Source organism: Lactuca virosa, chromosome 9 (genome assembly GCF_052849685.1).
Source record: "Lactuca virosa cultivar CGN04683 chromosome 9, Lactuca_virosa_CGN04683_v6, whole genome shotgun sequence".
Classification (NCBI taxonomy): domain Eukaryota; kingdom Viridiplantae; phylum Streptophyta; class Magnoliopsida; order Asterales; family Asteraceae; genus Lactuca; species Lactuca virosa.
In genome coordinates this window covers 18285936-18302050 of record NC_136434.1, presented here as the reverse complement: position 1 = coordinate 18302050, position 16115 = coordinate 18285936, and the positions used below count along the sequence as shown (strand labels likewise).

At 33.5% G+C, this 16115-nt stretch overlaps 1 protein-coding gene across 1 annotated transcript; it reads right to left on the bottom strand.

Annotated features, from left to right (window-relative positions):
- Positions 1-871: 871 nt before the first annotated feature.
- LOC145137801 (putative indole-3-pyruvate monooxygenase YUCCA5) lies at positions 872-2485 on the bottom strand. Its single transcript, XM_079071933.1, has 3 exons — positions 1826-2485; positions 1351-1722; positions 872-1253 (listed from the first exon to the last, which is right to left on the bottom strand). Exons 1-3 carry the CDS (start codon positions 2483-2485, stop codon positions 1029-1031), a joined length of 1257 nt encoding a protein of 418 aa, XP_078928059.1. The 3' UTR covers positions 872-1028.
- Between the last annotated feature and the right edge of the window lie 13630 nt (positions 2486-16115).

Genomic DNA, 16115 nt, shown 5'->3' with positions numbered 1-16115 from the left:
TCCAAGGGGCAGAGCCCCTGGCTGGGGTCCCGCTGAGGGTGATTATGGTAAAACTAACGAAACTCGTTAGTTTTGGTAACCTTAATCCGGATTAATATTACTTGCTTCCAAAGCAACTAATGACGGCCCAACCCTAATGAAACCCTAATCGTGTTTAATATATAAATAACTCTTCCTTTCCAGAAGTGGGGGACGTTCTTTAGCTCTCGTTTTTTATCACACATTCACAGAACCCTTTAGCATATTGACTTACGTTTTATGTGCCTAGAAACGTAAGTGTCCACTTGGATTATCGTAGGCTGAATTTCTTGTAACCCAGGCATAGGGTAGAAATATCAGTTCGGAAAGTGATATCACGATCCAAGTCGGTATCCAGATCTCCACCACAAACCCTAAAGTTCCCAACAAGTCCTGGGGCGACTCTAACGATCTCGTTTATGAGTGTAACATGAATCAAATCGGGGCTCGCTAGCGGCAACGAAGCACATATCCAAGATCTCGACTCAATCAGCCTCGTGATGATTTCCGGGTTACATCAACAACTATGAACATCAATCGGTATAATGACAATGACATTTTTTTTATGTTATAAGACCGATTTATATCCAATGACCTTATACATTTGTATACTTGGTTTCATGAAATCAGTTAACATACGTAACTATTACATTGGCTAAAAAAGAAACTATGAATTTTGAACTTTTTAAAAGAATATCATAAACAAAATCATTTTGAATAAATTACGCTTTCATTATTTTAGAAATTATTTATTAATAATATATTTTTTTTGTTTAAACGTAAATTATACATTTTTGTACTTCCATAAACCGTCCAAATTAATACAAAAGTTACTATAAAATAATGCCTCGTCAACCTAACTATATTACAAAATTTGAAAATGCCCAAACTTGTTAAAAATTATGTTTGGGCTCTTTTCGTGGAGATGTCTTAAGGTTCCAACTATTTCTAATTTCCTTTTCCAAAATTCAAATAAAATAAAAAAAGTCCACACATACTAAAAGTAAAAACTAGAAAGTTGAAATGCATCTTCTGTGAGTAGCGACTTTCCTTTTCTTCTGTTTTAATTCCTCTTTCCAAACATTCCCAATATCTTGAGCTATTTTCATGGCGTCTGCAGAAACGCCTGCAAGTCCTCTTCTTGTAAACCCTGCTGCATACAACCCTTCTTTTCCCTTCCAACCATCGGGAGACTGTCGTTTTGGGAATCCATTTTTGCCAAATAACTCACTCTCCTATATATTCATTAAAAGACAAGTTTCAATCAGTCAAACCAAATCTTGTTACGAGTTTGCATAGAAAAACAGAGCAAATATTCAATCATTTTGGTACCTGAAGCCAATAAGGAACATTGCTGCAATACCCAGTTGCTAAAACGACTGAATCGATTTCTAGAATGTCTCCATTGATGAGCTCGACTGAACTCCGGTGGAATCTTGTGATTCCAGTGACAACTTTGATGTCCCCTGATCGGATTCTTGCGAGTGCACCGATGTCAAGAACAGGGGTTTTTCCATGATAGTTCTTCAGTTGTAATGGGCCTAAATTTGGCCTTCTGATTCCGTATTTTTGTGTGTTTCCGAGGATCAACCACGTGAGGATCAATAGCAGTTTATCTACCAACCATAAAGGTAGCCATTTCATCAGCATCATCGCCAAATCGAACGTAGATTTTCCCAAGATTTCACGCGGCAATACATGAACCTGTGACAAAATTCCAAACATGGATTAGAAATGTTTCTTTTCTTGGAAAACATATATACTCGTAATTTTTAATTTTTATCGAGGGTTTTTAATTGTTACTTACAGAGCTTCGAACCACCATTGATGGCTTCGCATTGTGGTTTGAGAGATCAAGAGAGACTTCCATGCCGGAGTTTCCACAACCAACAACCAAAACTTTCTTTCCGGTGTACTTCTCGCCGGACTTATAGTCTTTTGCGTGGATAACTTCACCGGAGAAGTCTTGTAGGCCTTCGATTTCCGGTACTACCCCTTCGGCATTTTCTCCTGTTGCCACTACAAGCTTCTGGCAGATATACTCCGTCTCAGAGGGGAAGGAGCCCATTGTCGAGACGGTTTTAACCCTCCATACGCCACATGTCGTATCGTATTTTGCTGACTGGACTCTTTCATTGAATTGAGGCTTGATGTCGAATTTTTTGGCGTAATTTTCGAGATACGTAATGAACTGTCTCTTAGTGGGGTACTCGGGGTACTCTTCGGGGAAGGGTAGTTTTGGAAGTTGACAGAATTTTTTCGGGAGGTGAAGTTTTAGACGATCATAGGTGCATTTTTGCCACAGTGAAGCAATACAGTCAGCTCTTTCGATAACAACGAAAGGAATGCCTTGCTCCCTGAGACAAGCAGATACAGCGAGCCCTGAAGGCCCCACCCCAACTATCACTGGGCCGTTGACCCAAATGCATCTTCTGCCTGATAAATTTTGCTCTGATAAACCAAACATTCTTGGGGTTTATTTGTTATGGATTATGGAAGGGTTTTTTTTTTTTTTTTTTTTTTTTTTTGTTTCTTAATTGTTGTAAGAGAGATGATTGTTGTTGGAATGAAAGGAATATATAGGAGGGGAGGGGTGTGGGTGGCTGGCATGTGATAAGGGGGAAGAAAGCAATTTAATGCATTTTGAAGTGGAAATTTTTTAATGTAGTCGGATAAAAATTATTATTATAATTTTAATTCAATTGATTACGATATATATAATTGATTTTTTATCCTAAAGTGTTATCTTGTTGGTACAATGTATAATATTAATGAACTTGCAAAAATGAAAATATGAATCTTTCCCACATTCTGTGTTTGAGAAATAGAAAGCGTTTTGCTTTTTTATTATTATCGAAAATAAAAATCTACTATTATAACTATATACAAAGCTTAGCATGTACACTCATTACTTATGTTTAAAGTTTTATAAAATCATAAACTGAATAGCTATTATAATCTAAAAAGTAATATAAATGATGGTTTTTTTTATATATATGGGAATTTTTTTATTTTCGCTACTAGTTATATGAAAAATCTTTTTTAATTTTATCTTATAAAAATATAAAAAATTTATTATATTATACTCTATCAATACAATGATTGGATTGGATATTAACTTGACCGTTCTTATTTATGAGGCCTACCTTCTACTATTATTTTATATGATTATTAAAGTTCTATATGATGATACATATGGTAATCATATGAAATCATATGATTTATGTATTATACTAATATTCAACTTAAAAAGGGATCTTTTAAGATTTAGTAATTTTATAAATGTTTTAAAGATGGTGTCAAGAAATTATGAATAAAAGGTGAGACTAGTTTAGGCCGTATTATGTATCGTAGCTATTTAAAGTTTTTAGTTTTTATTTATAATTAAAAAAAACTCGAGAAAAACACATGTTTGACAGTAAGCCAGTAAAAACTTTTAGCTTTTATTTCAAACAAAAAACTAACAATCCAAAAACAATTTCAAATATCTTAATAAAAACTCATGCCTATTATATACATATGAATATGAGTACCATTCATGAACAATAATAGATAGTATTTCAAGAGAGATTTCATGTTTGGCTGTTGATAGTTGGGATATGTTGGTGATCAGCTCGTACTCGTACTCAACTGAAATTTTTTGCCTTTCCTGTATGTTGACCATGTGTTGCCTTCTGTTGTTCCTCCAATATCATAGTCTATATACTCCAATCAATCGCTGTTTCGTGGCTTTACTATCGCTTCCATATTTGACGAAGTTCTTCACCTTCAACAATAGGCAGTGGCGGACCTTAGTGGTGCCCGGGGGGTCCCGGGCCACTGCTCCGATTCCGGCACGTAGTGTAAATTTTATTTTTTTTTTATGTTTTTTTATGTTTTTTTCTATTAGGTGCACCGGCTTAAAATACGAGTGTCACTGCTAATTTAGATTTTTTCGGAAAAAAAATTTTAGTGTCACCCCTACTAAAACCTTCTGCGTCCGCCACTGACAATAGGCATTCTCCTAAAATAACACCACAACTCATACGCGTCAGAGCCGGAGAAAACGCTTGCCTACGCCGACGAAACACACAACTGATACCGGCGACGCGCACAACAGAGGTCGACGCCTACACAACATACGTCGTCGGCGCTGTGAAATTTGCCTTTTCCCTGTTCCGCCTACTCCCATCTTCTCCACTTTCTCTGAAATTCTAACATGATTCTCTGGGTTCAGTTGCTAGCATCGGTATCGTGTTGGCTGTTGCAAACGGAGATGGTGAGGTCGGCGGCAAACACGAGCAACCTGAGCCCTAATTTTCGACTTTGGTTATCTTACCCGTAACTTTTTTTTTTCTATTTTTGATTTTGGAGTCGAGTTTCACTTCAATGGCATGGTTAGTCTTTTCTTCATATTTTTTGTGTTATTTCATCGTCCATGTATGTAATGATGAATCTTGGCTACTAGTATCAGCCATAGAAACAACGCCAGAGGATTACGTATCAACTGTGGAAGATAGAAAACTTAAAGATGGAGAAAAGTGGTTGAAGTTGGAGTTAAAGTCTAAGGCCCCGTTTGTTTTTCGTCTGACCGAGTTGGATCAGACATATTGGGTTGACTCGGTCAACAATATATGTTTGATATTCAGTTTTTACCCATGTGACTCGAAAATAAACATCTGACCGGGAAAGGAATAAAAAATAAGCTGACTGAGGTAAGGGAAAAAAATTTCCACGGGTAACACACGCCTCCCTTTCTTTCTCATCTTTCAACGAATCGTTTTTTTCTCTTGCAACCAACAAGCATCGGCGAAGCTGCTTCCTCGTCTCGTCTCATCAGATAAGCATCGATTTTTCCTTCCTCGTCTCATAAATACTTCCGATAAGGGTGGCAGTTGATGACACGACACGACAAAAATACACGACACGAAATGAAATTGGGAAGAAACTGAAATTCGAATTCATGTTCGTGTCGTGTTCATGTCAAGTGTAAAAACACGATGTCGTGTCGTGTCGTGTTCGTGTTCAAAATTCGACACGAAATTGACACGATTTAGCATTTGTTTGTCGTGTTTTTCGTTTTATATATGATTAAATATTAATTAAATAAACTAATTTTTATTTTATTTTATATTTGTCGTGTCGTGTCGTGTTTGTCATTTTTTAATTGATTCGTTTTCGTGTTAGTTAAAAAAACATGACATCGTGTCGTGTCGTGTTAATTAAAACATTGTCGTGTCGTGTCGTGTCAGACAAAAACACGACACGATGACCCGATTTGCCACCCCTAACCTCCGATTTCTGCCATCATCGACTAGCAAGCATCGATTTCTGCATCAATAGTTCCGATTTCTACCATTATTTCTCTAAAAGTTTCGATTTTTACTTCTCGATTTTTGTTGTTTCGATTGTTGTTGTTTCGATTTCTGCATCTCTTTTGTTGTTCAAAGTTCTTTTGCTATTGAGATGGATAAAAGTTTTGAATTTTCAAATGATTTGTTCCAAGTGATTTGTTGTTCACTTCATGTGTGATGTTGAATGTGCCTTTGCTGATTTTATTCATACCTGAACACACGCATATATATGTGTGCAAGTGATTAACAGTGATTTGAAGTATGATATATGTGGAAGTACTACGATGGAAAAGGCACCGGCAATACGCTAACATAATTAATGGCATGAACAAGAGTGATGGATGTTTTAGGTTATCTAAGTTGTTGAAGTTGTTGAAGCCACCATAACCAACAGGTTTTTCGATCTTCATTTCCTCCACTAAACTCACATGGCCTTTGTATTGGGTCCATGGGTAGATTTATCCATATGAAGATTAGATTTTGATTTCGTGATAAACAAATATACCAACGTTTTGTAGTTTGGTTTCTTAATGTGTGTTTTGCTTTATTATGCAACAAATTTATCACCAATCAATTTTGGGAAGTATTTAATATGGAGTGGTGGAAATTAAATTTCATATGCTCATTTGTCATGCTGTATTGATAAAGTACTTGTAATTATGTATGATCATAACAGGGGATGAGATCAAACTGGGGAATTGTATGGGTATGCGTGAGAACAAAATATATGCATAAGCCAACAGATGCTTTTATCGATGATTACGAAGAGACAATATTTATAGAGGATGCATATGTCATTCACATAACATAACCATTGGCCCATTGCATTTGTAGAAACTGTTTGTTTTCTATTTCTTTTCCTCTAAAATGTGTATACTTGTATGTCTAGCTATGACATAAGCAATTAAGGATAAAATTATAACATTCAATCAAGAAATCAATTTGGCAGAATTTATTGGTATTGCTAGTATGTTTTATAGACTCAAGATGACAGTATTGATTTGTGAGTTGTAAACTTGTGATGTTTGGTTATATTATTTGGTTATTATTATTATTATTATTATTATTATTATTATTATTATCATCCATTATTGTACAAAACATAAGGGTAAAATTGTCATTTTGTATCAGTCAGCACATTCAGTCAAATGTACAATCAAACAACATTATTTTTTACTCCGTCAGAATTTATTACTCAGACAGACCTTTCCCAATCAGTACTTTTTCAGTCAGCAACTATCAAACGACCTCTAATTTAGATGGAAAATTAAATGTATTCCTTTTATCTAGTGGACAGGTACATCTTAATTTTTTCATTTCTATCAAATGTCATATTTATTTATACAAACATTGAATTGTTTTTGTTCATAAAGCAAATACCATATTCATTATGATCCACAAATTTAAAAACCAAGAGTTGAGTTAAATACACGTCTCAATGTTTTTTCACACTATTAACGATATTTCATATTCTTAATTATTAATCTAAGACATAATAAAGGGTAATCGTGTTATGGAAATAGAAAGTGTAATGAGTTTTCTATTTGAAATATATTTGGAATAAATGTATACAATGAATCTTTTTATTTGTTCTTGATTTCCTTAATTTCTGATAAAATAATTGCATTAGTGTGTAGGGTTATGTCAACTATATGGTGTTTCCTTTTCTTTTTTGTTTCTAAGAATGCCTACTAATGACAAAAAATGATAATGAATCCATACCAAAAGGGGGTGGAAGCTAAATCATGGTTTATGAAAAGTGCATATTGAATAAAAATTAATCATAAATTGAAGTAAACATGTATAAATGAAATCAACCAATTGGTAGCTCCACATCCATTTATTCACCGCCATCAGAATCAACTGGTGCAAGATCGAAAGAGTAGAAGTGAAGCTACCACAAAACCATGGGGTCAAGGTCAACCTCGGTCAAGAAAACTTTTCTAGCTAATGTTGTTGAATAGTTACATTTGAAGCAGCTTCAAAAGTACTCGGGATCATACGTGGCAGAGGATGCAAGAAATAGCAACTTACTTTCTCTACGTTGTTTTTTTTCCAACACACTTTCATAGTTTTATTCATCAATAATCATGTCAATGCTGCTGCAAAAGTTATATTTGAAGAAGATTCAAAACTACTCGAGATCATGCACGACTGAATATACAAAAAACAACAGCTTACTTTGTCCACATTGTTGTCTCCAACATGTTTTGATGATCCCAACCAACTATAACTGTAGATGTGCTTTTGAAGTCGGTGGAAACAACAATACAATGCTCATGAAGGGAATGGTATGTGCAGTAACACGGACCAACTGTTGGGTGCAAATGCTTTTGCTAAAGTGGAATCCTTCATGTTGGTCTTTTGTCCTACGCTTTACTCAATTATAATTTGTCACAAGTAGATGAGTTATCGTATTTAAACTCTTTTCTCTTTTGTACTTTTAAATATTATAGAAATTGGATTTGAATCTTACTGTTTTCAACAACCTTCTCAAGGTACATTTTATAACTCCTTTTTGAAGAGTGTTAAAGAGATGTTTTTTGTTTTTGGTTTTCATTGGTCCTTCCAAAGTAGAACCTGTTACAATTATGAGCGGCTGAAACTAAATGTCATCGATTCTAATCCATAAGATTCTCATCATTCATAACCAATGAGAAAAAAATGGTTATACTTGATGGAACTTTCTTTGCACCTGGGAATATTAATCCGCCTATAGAAGCAAACATAGGAAAAGATCAAAAAAAAAAAAACTTTGTCCCATGACAAAACACGAGCATATCTCCTAGTTAATACTAATTTACAAAATTACCCTTAAAACCTCTATCACCTAAGTATTTCTTCTTAATTAACAACATATTTCTTCCTAATATAACGTCTCTTTCTTCTATCATAATCACATCATCTAAAAAGCCATTATGAGACCGTAGTTTTTGATGCAAAACCCTTAAAAACCTTAGAGTGCATTTGGTTATGGAAAATTTTCTAGTTTTCAAGAAAAAATTCAAACGAAAATGAAAATTTTGAAAACACGTTTGATTGATTCAGTTTTCAGAATTTTTCTAAGAAAATGAAAATTTTCTGTTTTCCAAATTGTATGTAAATTAGAAAACTGATTATTACAGTTTTCCAAAGTTTTCTAAATTTCGAAGATGAAAAATGAAAACTCCACCTGTTCCAACCAATTTCGTTTTCTAAAATTTTCATTGAAAACTAAAAATGAAAACTCAACTCCATTTTCTAAAAATATTTTTCTTGGAAAATGAAAATATTTTTCTACAACCAAAAGCCCCTTTAGTTTTTTATTTTCTTTTCTTTTGATGTTGTTTTAATATTTAACCAATGTTCCAACTTTACCTATATATTTATTGAGTTCACTTTATCTCATGTTACCTTAATAATTCAATTGTTTCCATCAAAAACAAATTTTATTTAATTATTTAACTATTATTATTATTATTATTATAAAATTTATCAATTTGAAAAGTATAGTTTAAACTATAAATTTTTCATTATATTTCAATTTTAACTTTTATATAGTTGCTTTTTATATGTATTTTAAATGTTTCTAGTTATTTTTACTGAATACTCATATATAAATAAAAACTATAATTTCTAGCTACCAACTACAAGCTAGTTTTGTCCAACACACCCAGTTAATTTGGCTTTTAGTTTTTCATATATGTACAAAAACACATATAAAGTTTGTAATTTTCAAGAAATATTTATTTCTAAACATAATCAATAATATAATAAAAGAATTTCATATATACCCTAAATAAATAGTTGATTATCATATTTACCATATTTACCATGCCTAATCTAAAAATATCATAAGTACCTAAAATATAATATTTTCCCAATTAAAACATTTTTAATCAATTTCTATTATTTTAAATTATTTTAATTATTAATAAAACTTAGATTAACCATAATGCCTTTAGCTTTAAAATTGCAAAATCCCCCGATCTCATTCCACAAACACGTCAGTGATCTCATAGTCGTTGCATCATTCTCATCATCGGTGATCTCATAGTCGTTGTCCACTACTCTCATAACCAATAATTTCATCAGGTCCATCATTCCCATCACTGACGATTAGGTGTGTATTTTCTTGTTTGTTTGTTTCAGCATGCTAAAACAATGTTGGCTTGATTTACTTCATGAAATTCTATATCACTAGAGTCATTTAATTCTTGGATTTGTGTTACTTAATGCAATTAAAGAAAAGCTTATGAAACGATTTGATAAGAAAAAAATGTTGGTGAAAAAATAAAATGATGATGTCAACAATATCACTTTTTTGCATGTAGAACTTGGGTGAATTTGAAGTTTGTAGAAGTTGTGACAATCAAGTTGAAGTGAAGTTCAAAGGAAAACGTTGGGAGGTCTACATAGATGAAAGAAAATATAGTTGTTGTGTGTGGCAAGTTTCAGGCCTTCCGTGTTTATTGTTGGGAAGAGAAAACCTAACATGTACATGCAGTGACTTTTATTGTTTTTACAAATGATGTTAATTGGGATAAGTATTTTGATTCGTGTTACGCTATAGAAATTTTTTAAGAAGCATATGTTTTTGAAATTGCTCCGACGCCGGAGCGGATCAATGGATGCAAAAAAACGGGGATAAAATATATCTACCCAAGGGTGAGCAAGACTACTAAAATTACCGACTCGAACCGACATCGATTATGTTAATATGGAACGGTACTCGATACTCTAAAATCATAAAATCCGGGATTTGGTATGTTGGTACCAATGTTAGTACCAATAATTGGTACCATACTCGGTATCGGTACTCAATATCATTTTTTTCACCTATTTTGGTACTGGTATTCTCGGTTCGCCACCGGTTAATAACATGCTTATCCATATATCCTGTCTATTGTCAAACGTCATGTTGGACAACCCAAAAAATAAAATTAAATCATCGGATGAGTCTAAAATAAGACACAAGTGTCCGTAATATGGTGAGTAAGACATCAAGAAATCTTACACCTCAATGTTTGGATACAAGTGACACATCCACCTCAAAAAGAATGAACAATTGTCCAGGATAGTTGGTTCTTTTTAAATGTTTTTCGTTAGTTAAAATATTTTTGTAAACTTGGTAAACTTGTTTGAGGTATACAGGGTAGAAACATCCACACGAAAAATATATATATATATATATATATATATATATATATATATATATATATATATATATTATGGTTTTTGATTTTTAAACTTGTTATTTTATGCTTGGCTTATCGAAATATTTGTATTTGTTTTCAAAGCAAACATATGATTTTCTTGTGATGGAAAAGAAACAATTTTGGAGTATATTGTTTGATTGAATAGTCATATATTAATTCTTTTAGGATGGAAATGTGACATATTTTGGTTGCATCGAACATGATAGAATGTAAAGCAAAAAAAAATAGTAGTGGTTTTAGCTCATGCATCGTCACTTGTTGCCTTTATTATTAAGGGTACAAAGAGTAAATATGAGAAATGTTTATGGCAGGGAAGGAGTTGGTATACAAATTGGCAATTGCTTTTCGGGTTTTGTTTCGTTTTAACTTTTAAGTATATTATCTCATTTTTTTAATGATAATTTTGATAAATATTATATTTTGAAAGTTTATAAAAAATATAGATGATATTTAAAATTTTAAATTTATAAGAGGTATAATAGTCAATTATAAAATAATAATTAAAAAATATTTAGAAAGTGTTTTGGACAAATATAACATCCGTCCTTTTACACAATGAAATACTATGGTTTTTGAAAATATTTTTGTAATTTTAATCAAGGTATCAAAACATCTATTCTAATAAATGAATGTTTTTTTACAACATGAAATACTCTTACTCAATTTGCCAAATGTAATTTTATGGTTATTTTGAATTAATTTTTTTTCCACATATAATTTTATGAGTTTTTTTTTATTTTATTAAATTTCACATAATATTTTAATGTAATAATTGCAATAAATATAGTAATAAATTGATATCAATTTCATTAATGAACTTACCTTTTAATTTCAACATTTCCAAATTAAAGCTCGTTAGTTTCTTTTGTTCATTTATTTAAATTATTTATTTAAATTTAAAAGATAAAAAACATTTCAATTATAATAATTATTTTTCTTATTTTCTTATAAATTCAAAGTTCTCAAATATTTTGACATTTATATTTAACTTTTTTTTTAATTAACTCATAAAATACATGGGTCTTACAACTAGTGATCCAATAAAAACGAAAATGATTTACTTTTTGTTTGAAATCATTTCACCCGGGTATACAATTGATAACACAGAAAACCATAGTGAAGCAATAATATATATACAAATAAGAACCCATGTCCAGCCTCTTCAAAAGCTCGATGCCACTCTCCATATATACTAGTTCTTTGCACATGATTTTGGAATACATTACATTAAATAAAATATGCATAAGACAAAATTATCTCGTGATTAATATATGTTTACACCCAAAACATTTACAACATTTGATAAAATAATTTTGGAAAATCTTCGAAAAAGTCTCAAAGTTGTAGCACAGTTTATGATTTAGTCACAAATGATTTATTTCTGAAAAGGTCTTTAAACCCGACAAAATATTGTATTATGACCACTTTTTACTTGTACCTGAGGTGGCGTGCCAAGGTGGAAGAGTGGTTGATGTGGCAACTTGCTACGCTATCGTCTTTTGTTGGGAAGAAAATAAAACGTCCATAAGGAAGAAAACTAGAGGAACGAGAGTTGAACTCGTAACATCCAAAAGACACGACATAGACGCATTTACCGCTAGATTGTACACATTTTTGTAAATATATTAGTTATCTCATAGAGCAACAAATAAGAAAAAAAAAAAGAATGCTAGATTTGAACTCCAGTCCTTCAACTCCAAAACCAAGAACCTTAAGCACCAAGCTAGGAGCCATTTGATGTTTCTTCCATTGATTATATATATATATATATATATATATATATATATATATATATATATATATATATATATATATATATATATATATATATTCAATTTGGGTCTTGAGGGGCAACCTAAAAGGACTCTGTTATTATTAGAAATATTATCAATAGTTAATTACCTTGGACACTCTTTCCAACAGTCTCCCACTTGGACAAATCATCAACTTACATGGTCCAATACTTCTCCAATAATCAATAGAGAGTTAGTCATCCAATGCAACTACCGAACTCTTGATCTAATCAAGATTTAGCCCTTAGATAAGTGATCAACTATCCCTTCGTTCTATGATATCTGTATGAATTAGAGACATGGATAATGGTCAATCTCAGAATTCAAGATTATGTTTCCCGATAAAGACTTGTGATAACTGCATCTGACTACTAAATTGAACACATCAATTCCAGTCAGGGCTCGGCCAAGCACTTTAGATGTCAGCACCAAATCATCAAGGGGCCCATATATATCGCTTCTCCTGTTAAGACAGAGGAACAAATAAGCTTTGACTAGATAGTTTTTGTCTACTTCATTATGTCACACATGGAAATACTCTTTATAACTACCAGTTACAGATAGCGTTGGAGTAAACCATTGCATAACAGAATCATAAAGCAAAACCCCACATGTATCTAGGTTTGAAGAATAGAAGATATTATCGTCTTAGAATTACGCGTGACAGAATCCATAAAGTAATCTCTAAGTGTGGGTTGGTCCAATACTTAAATCTATATTAAATACTCATGAGTGTCAGTGCAATCTCTATGCTATGCCCAATCACTATGGTCAATCCACCAATACTCACGACAATATTGAATTACTACTTACTTCCAAGAGTATGACTGACTGTGGACGTTTGAGTAAATTAATACTCGGGAAGTAGGTTCTAAACATGCAAAAGGAGAACACAGTGATAAGATAATTGAAATGACTAAACAAACTCATATATTAAGATCTCCACCTAATAATCGCCAAATCGAATTAACACTTATACTACTTAAGTTCTCAAGTTCAAAACAAACTAAACTAAGAGTGTTTAAGCCAATTTATTTGCAAATCTAATGCTTTGTCTGACTGTTAGACTTGGTCAGTAACATTGGCTTATAGAATGGATCGACAATATTATCTTTCGATGTGACTTATTAACTATGATGTGTTTACATTTGACTCACTATCAAATGTGTTGGTACGTGGAGAAACTCCAAACCCTAATTTTTTAGGGTGTGGTCCATATATAAGCATCATTATAGCCCCATTTATCATTCCCTCATCAGCCCCCATCTGAGAATTCGACCCTCTAGCAAACCCTAAGTGAGAAGAGTGTTTTGAGCTCTTTTGTGTTCCTTGTTGGTGTTCTTGAAGAAAGAGAAGTTGGTGCAAGGACCTTGAAGCTTAGAAGCAACTTAGATATGGGATTCTCCACTCGCTAGCAACCTGCAGAGGTAAAAAGTTCATAACTTGATCACTCTACCTTGTAGATCTAGCAATTTCTTCATTTATGGCACTTTTGGTCTCAAATATGATGATTCTTGAGCATGGCATGCTCTTGACCAAATAAGTCGTCCTTTCAGACCTTATGAGGGGTCTTAAGTCATAAAAAATGTTGTTTTGGTGCTTAGTTTTCCTCCATGCATGCTATAGAAGGTCTTAAGGCATTAATATGTTGAGATTTTGTGTATTAAGCACTTAATGGACATGCAAAGTCATAAAGTTGTAAACTTTATCACTCTTGATGGTATTTTAGCCTTGGATCTGCAATTGGACGTGTTAAGTCGGAGAAATAAGCTCTTAATAGGTTAAGAAGGAGACTGATGTGTACGCTGGGTGTACCGAAGGGTTAGCTGCGCGTACGCAGATCTGGCCTTGACGCCTCGGACAGCTAGTACGACCCGCGTACCTCCGTAGTACGCCCCTCATACGAAGCATGAGGTGACTCGACTGAGTTGACTCGGTTGTGTTGACTTGTTGACTTATTGATTTTAACCAGTTTTGACCAAGGGTATTTTGGGGAAATGTTATTAATTTATAATGGATAATGTTTTGACATTTAGGATTTAGATTTAGCCGGTATTTGGAAGCAGAGTGTTGATCACTTATTCGTCAGACTGTGGGGTGAGTTTCCTCACTGTTCTTGTGGGTCGACGACACCAATGCCGACCCCTTTGGTTATGTATCCTGGTATTTAGGATGTTGATATACAGTAGTAATCTGTAGATTTTCCTGCTAGTATGTTAACTGGTTATATGATTATCTGTTGTTGGATATATGTTATTGTTATGCGTATTTCGACATGGTATGGCGGGGTTGAGAATGTACTACTTTGTGTTGTTAGTCAACAGACCGGGAAATTCCAACCGAAAGGTTGTGCGTTGGGGCATTCCAACCAAAAGGTTGTGGGCCGGGGTAATCCAACCAGGAGGTTGTGGACCCGTTATGTGTTGGGCATTCTAATCATAAGGTTGTGGGCCAGGGTTAATCCAACCAGGAGGTTGTGGACCCGTTATTTGTTTGATTATATGTTTGTGTGATGGTACTTTGGGGGAACTCACTAAGCTTTGGTTTACAGTTTTAGTTTGTGGGTTCAGGTACTTCCGAGGATCGTGGGAAGGCGAAGGCGTGATCATACACAACTTCTTGTTTTGTCACTGGATCTTGGGGAAAAACTCTGATTTGAAATAATACTTTGAAAACAATGACTGTTTTGTAAACAATGTTGGTGGATGGTTGATTTTCGAAAATTTTATTTTTTTTGTAATTTTTGAGTGTTACAAGTTGGTATCACAGCCTTGGTTTGAGTGAATTGGATGGGCATTCATGTAAATACAAAATCAAACTAAGGAACTGCAAAAGTTATTAAACTGATTTTCCAAGAAAAATGTTTTCAAAAGTAAACAAGGAAGGATGCAATGTGTACGATCAGCCGGAGCAAGAAAGTATACCCCAAATTACCCACACTGTTATTTGCTATTATGTTTATCGTAGAACAGCATGCTAGTGATAGGCTAGAGATCTTCAGGAATTGCATGATAGAGCTGATGGGTTTTAGCCAAAAGAACATCCTATGTGCTCATGCAAACCCTAAAGCTTGGATCTAGGCTTCTCTATTGTACATGCAATTCATCCAAGACTTTCTAACCCTAGATCTAGCATACATGATTCGAAATTGACATAAGAAAACAGATCTAGATAATTACCTCTTGAACAATAGCTTGAATCTTCTTGTCTTGGAGCTTAGAGTCACAAGTGTCACTCCTCTAATGTCTTACAAACACCAAAGAAGCAAGGGGATGATTATGGAGAGAATGGAGAGGCACAATTTCGGCTATGATCTTTCTAGGGTATCAAATGGCCGAAATTTGGAAGCCTTAAGGTCTTATTTATACTGGTGCTGCTAGGGTTTCAGCCTAAACCCTTATGGACAGCTTAGGCCTTAAGCTATCCAAGGAAGCTTCTGGAATAGGGCCTTATGGCCGAAATTATGGATGGACACATCCTAATTTCGTCCATGCCTAGTCCAAGAGGCTCCTCAGCCCAATACTCCACTATCACACATTTGACAGTTTAAGTCCTTGATATTAAATTAATGCCTTTTAGCCACATAATTAATTTGTTAATTAGTTCTTGTCTAATATTAATTTAATTATATGATTTCTCTTTTAATATATTATTCATATAATATATTAATAAACCATATTAACATCTCTATTCATAAATCACCCTGTCAAGTTGCTTTTGGTGAAGGCAACCCAAAAGGACCATGCACAACCGGGTCAAGTACTTACCAAATA